The sequence below is a fragment of the Papaver somniferum genome, unplaced genomic scaffold (assembly GCF_003573695.1).
Source record: "Papaver somniferum cultivar HN1 unplaced genomic scaffold, ASM357369v1 unplaced-scaffold_115, whole genome shotgun sequence".
In the NCBI taxonomy this organism is placed as follows: Eukaryota; Viridiplantae; Streptophyta; class Magnoliopsida; order Ranunculales; family Papaveraceae; genus Papaver; species Papaver somniferum.
In genome coordinates this window covers 613,076-623,693 of record NW_020620492.1, presented here as the reverse complement: position 1 = coordinate 623,693, position 10,618 = coordinate 613,076, and the positions used below count along the sequence as shown (strand labels likewise).

Below are 10,618 nucleotides of genomic sequence, written 5' to 3'. Positions count from 1 at the left end.
TTTGTAAGTTGTGACTCGTGCATGCAGCATTCGCCTAGAGTATAATAGTGGGTATATTTGACGGTGTAAACATTGATAATGATGCGATCTGCTTTTGATCATCTATTCGATCATAATGATAATAGTGGGTATATTACTTCAGCTGAGGCTAGCTCTATGTCGATCGATTAAAGAAGAAGGGAGTGGAACGTATGAACGCAAAAATTCAGTGAAAAAATATAGAACTAAGTTGGGCAAAGTTCTGTGGTGGAACTTTATGTTTAAGCGTATGCTATGACATGGATTTTGTCATATCATACGTTTATGTTTAAGCGTATGTTTAAGCAAAGTTATTGTTGCATGGATTTTGTTCCCTCCATAGAATTTGACATGCACCATCCTAGCTCACTGCCCCATTAGATAGTTTCATCATACAGCATTACCGCTAAAACTGCATGTAGTGGAGGAGTGGGAGGATTATAAAGCTTGTACATGCTTATAATCAAAGCCCCTTTTGGTCCACACTATGCACCGGTGGATAACTAGTACGCAAAAAAATATGCTCTTTGCTATGACTTAGCGGTTTAGAATTTCCTTCATCGTAGTGAAAAACTTAATATCGGGCACAATACAAGTTTCTCATATGCCACACCATGGCATATGTTACGGAGTGTTAAATCACAGAGACTTATATAGTAGATATGCAGGAAAACATGGTGGCCGTCTCAAGCAGAGATGTAGCCCAAAGGTAGAGCCCTCGCGTTGCATGCGAGAGAGGCAGAGGGATCGATACCCTTCATCTCCAATTTTGTTTTGTCATTTTGTTCAGCACTGATGGGTTTGGGAGTACTTGTCAAGCCCAACTTAAAAAAAATAAATGCTGGGCCTAGATTGGCAACTTCCAATTTTGCTCGCTGCTCTCTATCATTTTTGAACTAACAACGTCACAACCCATTGAGAAATATGACGGGCGATTCGTTAGAAGTGATTATTAACATTTTATGGGTGAAAGAAAAATAGGTTCTGGTGCGGAAGATCGTTCTCAAAGTATTGAGGGAAATCAAATCTATTTTCTGATGACATTTTTTTGTGTTTTCTTGTTTTTTTTGTGTGTGTTTGGAAGAGTACGGAGAAAGGGAAAGACAAAGACATGTGACTTGACAGACTGACTTTGATATGATACGATATGAATGAGTGACTGTTATGTTCAGATCATTGGAAGAGTGTTCGGGTGGTAAAATTTTGACCTAAATTGGTGTAACTAGAGAAAACTAGTAGCAGTTTAATGGTTGTTGAGTACTATATATAATGGTGCATGCAGCTTCGCAAAGGGTCACGAGGCAGGCTGCATGCAAATGCAAGAAAGATTTAGGTGCTGATATTCAAATCTTGTTGGTGATATTCTCATTTTACTGGTTGATTTTCTTAGGTATATTTTTTCATGGTAAAAAAGAAAAAGAATCAAACAGACATAGGGACCCTAGTTAGTAAGTTCCCCAATGATTCACGAATCATTCGCGAATTTTATCGTTTTATTCGCGTACGTTTGCAACTCCGAACTCAAGACGCGTATTATGTGGCATTTTCGGATTATTCGCGAATCGTTCACGAATTTTACGTATCCCGAATGATACGTCCGCTTAATTCGCCAGAAATTCTTTAGCTTTTATGTTTTCAAAGGCCCTATTTTTTGGGCTTTACTGCCTCCCAAGCATACACGGCCGAATATTAGACGTTGTTGTAATTTTTATGAAACAAAAATGACAGAAGAGATTTGAAGGTGTAGGTGAGAGAGATCTAAACCACTATACCACGTCCTCTTTGATGATTAATGTTGTATATATTATTAATATCATCATATTAAGTTTATTTTTTCTTTAAATAACTCACATGTATGCATAAAAATTATTCTATGACCTTATAAATACTAATTATTTATTATATATAGATATCGAATTTTCAGATCCGAACTCACATTTATAAATCGAATTATACACGTACGTATGCCGTTCCGAATTACTGACGAATCACGTTCCGTTGACCGAATTTTGGATCGAATTTGGGTTTTACAAAACCGTATAATACTCGTACGTTTGCCGTTCCGTACGTTTGCCGAATCCCGAATTACTAACTAGGATAGGGACCATAAAAAAAAGAGAGTTAAAGATAAGAAAAGGACTTTACTATTAAAAGTTACAGAGAAGTGTCTTTAAACAAAGAGTCGAGGAACAAGTATGACATATTTGACATATATTGGTGTGACATTGTCCATCAAAGAAGTGGTCAATTATGGTTAAGTTGCAGAACACTGTGTAAACCACGGATTGTTGGAGCTCTCTCTTTTTAGATGTTTTATGCCTTGAGAGAGATATACAAAGCTCATTTATATTGTAATTTTTAGGTGTAAACCACTGACACTTGTTGATACTTCTTGTGCAATTCTTTTCCTAGTGCTTGTAAATTCTAGAAAATCTGAGAATTAGAGAGCAAACGGGGTATTAATTTGCATTATATCACGGGTTGGTGTTTCTTCGTTAGCAAATGATCAACAAAGCCTAAACGATCAAGAGAATTTTGGAAAGCATCAACTAATTTTGCCATTTAAGTGCAGCAAATTTCTCAAAATCTATTACAAAGCTATTAAACGATAAACTGGGCAAATTACATTCGGCCTCAGCCCTTCTTTATTTAGATAGACTTAATATGAGCTGATCATATATATTTCGCTGGTGATTTACTTAGGTACACCTGATCATAACCTTTAAATGTTGTTTGAAATTAGTCATTCACTTGCCTATGCCAGCACCTATTCCAGTTCCTACGTTACTTCCTACATCAACTCCACCTCGACCTCCTACACTAGCAGAACCTGAGCCGGATACAGAACCGTCCCCACCTGAGCCAATACTTGTACCTACTCCAGCTCCTGAGTTGCCTTCTACATCACCTCCACCTTGACCAGTTGCACCAGCGGAGCCAGAAGCAGAACCTGAACCGGATGCAGAACCTCCTCCACCTATGCCTATGTTTGTACCTACTCCAGCCCCAGTATTACCTCCAACTTTACCTCCTACGCCACCACTACCTTGACCAGCGGCACCAACGTTACCAGATGCAGAGCCTGAGCCGGATGCAGAACCGCCTCCACCTAAGCCTATGTCTGTACCTACTCCAGCTCCTGCATTATCTCCGACTTTACCTCCGATATTTCCTCCACCTTGACCACTTGCACCAGCGGAGCCTGAAGCAGAACCTGAGCCGGATGCAGAACCACCTCCACCTGAGCCTATGTTGGTACCTATGCCGACTCCTGCATTACCTCCTACATTTACTCCACCTTGACCACCTGCACCAACGGAGCCAGATGCAGAACCTGAGCCGGATCCAGAACCACCTCCACCTAAGCCTATGTTTTTACCTACTCCAGCTCCTGCATTACCTCCGACTTTACCTCCGAAATTTCCTCCGCCTTGACCACTTGCACCAACGGAGCCTGAAGCAGAACCTGAGCCGGATGCAGAACCACCTCCACCTGAGCCTATGTTTGTACCTACGCCAACTCCTGCATTACCTCCTGCATTACCTCCTACATTTACTCCACCTTGACCACCTGCACCAGCGGAGCCAGATGTAGAACCACCTCCACCTAAGCCTATGTTTGTACCTACTCCAGATCCTACATTACCTCTGAATTTACCTCCGACATCTCCTCCACCTTGACCACTCGCACCAGTAGAACCACCTCCACCAAAGCCTATGTTTGTACCTGCGCCACCTCCAGCATTACCTCCAACTTTACCTCCTACAGTACCCCCACCTTGACTACCTGCACCAGCAGAACCAGATGCAGAACCACCTCCACCTAAACCTATGTTTGTACCTACGCCGGATCCTGCATTACCTCCGACTTTACCTCCTACATTTACTCCACCTTGATCACTTGCACCAGCGGAGCCAGATGCAAAACCTGAGCCGGATGCAGAACCACCTCCACCTAAGCCTATGTTTGTACCTACTCCAGCTCCTGCATTACCTCCGATATTTCCTCCACCTTGACCACTTGCACCAGAGGAGCCTGAAGCAGAACCTGAGCCGGATGCAGAACCACCTCCACCTAATCCTATGTTTGTACCTGCGCCACCTCCTGCATTACCTCCGACTTTACCTCCTACGTTACCCCCACCTTGACTGCCCGCACCGGCAGAACCAGATGCAGAACCACCTCCACCTAAGTCTATGCCTGTACCTATTCCGCCTCCAACATTACCTCCTATATTACCTCTTACATTTCCCCCTACATTACCCACACCTCGTCCTCTTGCACCAACAGAACCAGATCCAGAGCCCGATGCGGAACCACCTCCACCTAAGCCTATACCTGAACCTACTCGAGCTCCTACATTACCTCGACCTCCAAAATCCAAACCCAAGTCTTTCCTAGCTATTCGGCTTTGAGCAATGATAGCGAAACTAGTAACGAGGAACAAGCTAAGAATAAAAACTAAAGGCGATGAGAATAAACCCATAATGGTTAAAGTTTATATGTGATCTCAGTTTTGAGTTGCTAGTAAGAGAGTATAGAAATAGATTTGTATACGAAGATTAAGTTTTTTTTTTTTTCAAATTTGAAAGCAAAATGGATGTTTGAGTGATTAAGCTAGGGATGAAAGTATAATATTTTGCATCTGATCTACTGATCTATTTATAGTCGTGTTTTTGTAAGTTGTGACTCATGCATGCACCCACAGTATAATAATAATCATAATAGCTAGTGCCTAGTGGGTATATTTGACAATGTAAACATTTGCAATGATTCAATCGTTTAATCATCTTATTACTTCCACTGAGACTAGCTCTATGTCGATCGATTAAAGGACGTGTGATATTATTGTTGCATGTATTCTGTTCCCTCTATAGATTTTGACATGCACCCAGCTCACCGCCCCATTAGCTAGTTTCATCATACAGCTAAAACTGTAGTGGGAGAATTATAACGCGTGTACTTCTAATAATCAATCCTCTTTTGGTCGACACCTATTACCGGAAATATATATATATATATATATATATATATATATATATATATATATATATATATATATACCACAGCAACCACACCATGGCATATATGTTACCTCCAAAATTTGCAGTCCTAAAATAGAGACATGAACACAAAAAGTAAAGAAAAACATGATGGCCGTCTCAAACATGGATGTAGCCTAGCTCAAACGGTAGAGCACTCGCGTTGCCATTTTGTTTTGTCGGTTTGTTCAACTCAGAATCAAAAAGTATTGGGCCTAGAATTGCAACTTTCAATGTTGCTCGCTGCTCAATTGTTTTTGCACTAACAATATCACTGCCCCATTGGGAAATATAAAGGGTGATTAATCTATCTAGTCAATATCATTTTTACTGGTTGATATTTTGGTGTAAGATACATCAATTTTGTTTTATGACTTAAGCAAGATGATTCCAAAACAGGTTATAAGGAGGCTCAACTTTTGGTGGGGGCATAACAAAGACTCGGAACGATTGTATTTATCAATTGGAATTGGTTCCTAAAGAGCAAAGAGTTTGGAGGTCTAGGTCTGAGATCATTGGAGACATAAAAGGCAATGGTTGGAAAGTCGGGGTGGCGGCTTCTTACAGAACCAGACGCTCTTTGTGTTCAGCTATTGTAAGCGAAGTACATGCGAAATGGATCGCTGAGGGATGTTAACAACTCAGCGGGAGCTTCTAGCACCTGGCAGGCAATCTTGGCAGTGAGAAATGATCTAAAAAAAGTGATGTTTGTGGCCAATAGGATGGCAGAGACGTAAACATTTGGCGGGTCTCTTAGAATCCTAGCATTATCTCCTTTAGACCTGAACAGTACAACACGGCTGCAAATTCTAACCTGATAACAGCAAATGAGTTAATGACTCAAACTGCTAGTAGTGTTATATATGAAATACCAGCGCTGGCGAACGACTCACTTAGATCTATATATGGTGGCGCCAGCGAGTCATATTCATATTGCTTGCTATCAAACTATTGTTTTTCTCCTTAGATTGGGTTCGCTTGCGGGTAGGCTCAAGGATTTCAAATATGTCAGCGGACAGGTCTGAACTTGTGCAAATGAGAAAAGAAAGAACATTCTCCGAATAAATGTTGTAACTTCAATAAAAATTTGATCATTAACCCATTGATACTATTTTTAAACTTTTAAGTTTTCAACTTTTATTCAAAGCCAACGCATTTTAGAAGCACAATCAAATGTGCTAGTTCGACGCACGAATGTAAATCGTATGCTTCAAGACAATTATATGATCAAATTTTAACAGAGAACACTAAGCAGAGCTACTGACAGCAGATCAATTGAATAGCACTCTTCATATCATCCGTCAGCTCCTTCGAAGTCTTGTAATTTCCTTGAAAAATTATTCTGACATACTGCGTAGCTTAGTTCAAGTGATTGCATATTCGTGTAACTAGAGGAAAGTAGTACTACTTAACAGACAAAATACTGTAAATCTGACCTGACTGGCTTTGGTTAAGTGATATGATATGATGAGTAAGTGTGTTTTTATGATATACATGATTTGGATCGTTCAAAAACTTGACGTCAATTTTGTATAACTAGAGTATACTAGCAGCAGTTTAGTAGTTGTACAGTGCTGTAAATATGGATGTGGTGGTGCATTTTCAAAGGGTCGTGAGGGATGTTGCGGGCAGATGTGTGTATTTGTGATGCAAGAAAGATTTTGGTGGTGATATTCAATCTTGTGTTTCTCCATTTGACCTTTTGTGGATTATTTTTTACTGGTCGGTTTTTGTGTATATTTTTTCAGGGGAAAGAAGTAAAAGAATCAAATCAAAGAGAGTTAAAGATTAAAAAAAAAGGACCTTAATATTAAAGTTACACCGATTGGGGTGTCTCTTTAAACAAGGAGTGAGTAGGACATATTTGGGTGAAAATGTGAGTCATTTTTGAAGTAAATATGAACATGGGAGAATAATCCAGTAAGTCTTTACTGAATTACTGTTATAGCATATAAAATTGGTTTTTCATGAGGTGCGTACACATTATTTTGGATTTGTAACAGTTCTCGTCGAATCAAATGAGGGATTGGATCTGCATTATTATCATGGATTGGTGTTTCTTTGTTAGCAAATGATGAACAAATCCTAAAAGATCAAGAGAATTTTAGAAAGATATACTAATTGTGCCCATTAAGTGTAACAAATTTCACAAAATCGATTACAGAATTGTTAAACCATGAACTAGTGCAAGCTGCATTAAAAATTCACCCATTCTTTATTTAGATGAACTATACACAGAGCTGATTATATCTAGTCTCCTTGGTGATTAACAAAGAAATTACTTTTACTAATTGTAGGATAGGTGGTAGATGAAATGCTTAAACTACTGGACTATGCAAGTAAAATTTTATCACATTCTCCAGAACTGGCAGGATTTAAGAAAACTAACCTTCAAAAGAGTGCGTGCAAGGTCATCAATGTCCGACAAAGATCCTAAACCTCTTCACCTTGCCAATGCAAACTAAATGTCAAATTTTAACAAGGAAATACATTCCTATATAGCAAATAGTTAACATGTTTATAATATGTATTGATCTTATAAAAAAATAACACATTATACACGTGCACATTCATCATATATGATTGTAAATTCAAAAGGTAAATTTTGTAAGGAAGTAAATAATGGTAGTTTATCGCAAGAAGGCTAATAAAGAACTAGCTATATGTGCTGACTGGATCTCAAATTGGGTCAAGACTCAAATTTAGGCAACTGGTCTTACAAATTCTTACAAAGTTGTCATGTTTGAAAAGCAAATTCTTACAAAGTTGTTGAACAACTAAGCCCCGACCCAGCAACTACATCTGCCTGGTCAAAAAATCTTAATTACTAACAATCTTGTTCCTGGCTACCTTAGTTGTTTTAGGAGGTGGAAATGCGAAAAAGTTATTCCTCTAGAAAACAAGTCTCACAATTTTATCCCGTGGGCTTGTGTAGCATCTTACTTGCATACTGTGAATTTGAGTGGCATAAAGGAGTTGAATGGTAGCTCTAATGCTGGGACACAAGATAGCACTATTCAGGATGGTTCGCTTGAAGTTTCACAAGACTTATCGCAGTATAGAAGGAATTTCGATGGTCGAGCCTTTTGTTTTTTTCCCTCTGCCAATTAATATCGGTCCTCCAATACATGTTAATGAATATGAGGGATATTTGGTTCTGAAATGACATGGAAGGGGGTGGAAAAGTGCGTTCAGACTGGAATGAATACCTTCTTATGGTCGGTTGCTCGAAAAGAAAGTGTCGGATGTGATTTGTTCTCTTCACTTTGTCCAGTAGCAAGCATGGTAGAGCCATGGACATCCATGGTTCTGAAACTCTACATGTCCGTGTGTGATCTTGTTGTACGTGTTTTACACACTAAAGCTAGAGGTGGCCAGTGGATCTCGACAAAGCAAGCAATTTTTCGTGATTTTTCTTTCTTCAAAGCAAAGGAGCTATTGGAAGCATTATCTTATGCATGGTTTGCCTCTTGTAACTTTCAGTTTTACTTTTATAATTTGGTGGAACCAAAATAGGTTTCATCATATTTTTGATGGAACCTTTTTTGGTTTCACCATTGTTTTAGTGTCACTTTTCTTCTGCATTTTTGACAACACAGTATTGTTGAAAATCATAATTGAAACCATTTAAACATTTTTAAACTATTATAAGCATTGAAATCTTTTGGAATCTTTTGAAAGAAAACATAATTTTGCAGCATGCTATAACAAATTTACAACAATACTGCAAGATAGTTGACAGTACACTAAATGGGGCAGCACATGTGAGTATTATTCTCCGTTTTCAAGAAGTATCTTACATGCAAACTTTGGTCATTTCCTTTGATCTTGCTACTATGAAACGATGAGGGAGCATACCATCTTTTCTTTGTTCAAGTGAACTTAAAACCATCATAATGGATGAGCTCGTCTTCTTCCAATGTACTATCATATAAGAGCTCGAAGAAATGCCATAATGGAATGATACAATAGCCTTCATATGCAATTCTTAATTCTGTATCAATGCCTTTATTTCAGCTGCTACCGCGCACAAATGATGCAACGAGAACCTGTACGGCTTTGTTTCTCTTTTTTTTTACCTATTGTGAAACCAAAAGTAAACCATCAAACAAACAAAAAATGAAATCTGGATTCACTAATAGCTGAAAATGATGTAAGCATATTTGGTTTCATCAGAAAAACTAGAAAGAAACACACCGAAGTTATATAAAGAATAATAAAACAAACACATGGTTATGGTGAAACCAAAGTAGAAATGGTGTATCCAAATATGGTTACATCAAACAAACTCATGATTATGTCAGAATACAACAAACATCACCAAATACAATTCTGGTGGAATTAATTTGAAAAAATGAAAGGTGATAAAACCAAAAAAGGTTTCATCAAAAAGACCAGAATATACCTTAGCAACCATTATCAGTTATGGTGGAACCAATTTAACAATTGCAAAATGATGAAACCAGAAATGGTTTCATCAAAAAGAGCAGATTATATTCTGCATCAATGCCTTCATATGCAATACCAGTCCATCAAAAATGATAAAAACATATGTTGATAAAGATGATGGAAACCAACTTTGGTTTCATCAAAGAAACCATTGAAGAAAAAAAATCGATTATGAAACTATAAAAACCTAAGTATGAAATCAATGATGAAACCTAATGTATGCAAAGTCAGTGACTAAACCTAAGATTCATAATCGATTTTCTACAAAAACCTAAGATTCATAATCGATTTAAGTGAAACAACATCAAAATGAAATCAATAAAGAACATCCGAAGAACAATAAATTAGGTGAAACTACTACATCAAATCAAAATTGGGTTATGATTTACCTTTGAGAGATTGTTTGACCACCTTCTTCTTCTTTTCATCTTGCTTCTTATCTTGCATATTCGCCATTTCCTAATATCTTAAGAACAATAAATTAGGTAAAAATCAAAACGAAACTTAAACCTAATTTCCTTTCGAGGAAGGTTAGATTTCTTTGTTATGAGTTCAAAGAACTGTTTTGTGGAGTAAGAAGAAGAAGGAATCAAACATAGTTTCAGATCTAGGGTTATTTTTTCTGGTTTCTGTGGGAAGAGGAGAGAAGAAAAGAAGGTTTCTGAGAAAAGAGAAGTGTCGGTTTACTCGAATAGGAAAGAAAACAGATGGTATAGGAAAATAAACGGAAGGGTGATTTAGACAATTTAGGTAAAATGGGGTTTATTATTTTTTTTTTGTTGGGTCTATCTTAAATGGATATGGGCGTCTGTGGTGTTATAACGTGCGCGTTATTATTTATTTGTGATACAATTCTGCGTTTTGGTCTCAAATTTTTCCTAGTTGGCTACATTCTCTCGTCGGAGAGAAGCTCTGCTTGGTGTGAAATGAATATTCTTTGTATTGAAGAAGAAGAAATGAATCGTAATAATGGATTTTTAGTCGGGTTTATGATATAAACTTCTCAATCTAGGGAGAAGTATATAATTTCCATTTTTAAATATATGTTCATGTTCAAGCTTAGTTTCCGGAACCAGATTTATCCAAAAAACCCGAAAACCATCACACC

General features: G+C 37.9%; 1 protein-coding gene across 1 annotated transcript; it reads right to left on the bottom strand.

The window, feature by feature from the left end:
- Positions 1-2,573: 2,573 nt before the first annotated feature.
- LOC113329247 (glycine-rich cell wall structural protein-like) lies at positions 2,574-4,596 on the bottom strand. The gene is made up of 2 exons (XM_026576208.1): positions 3,590-4,596; positions 2,574-3,325 (listed from the first exon to the last, which is right to left on the bottom strand). Exons 1-2 carry the CDS (start codon positions 4,503-4,505, stop codon positions 2,766-2,768), a joined length of 1,476 nt encoding a protein of 491 aa, XP_026431993.1. The 5' UTR covers positions 4,506-4,596; the 3' UTR covers positions 2,574-2,765.
- Positions 4,597-10,618: the final 6,022 nt, after the last annotated feature.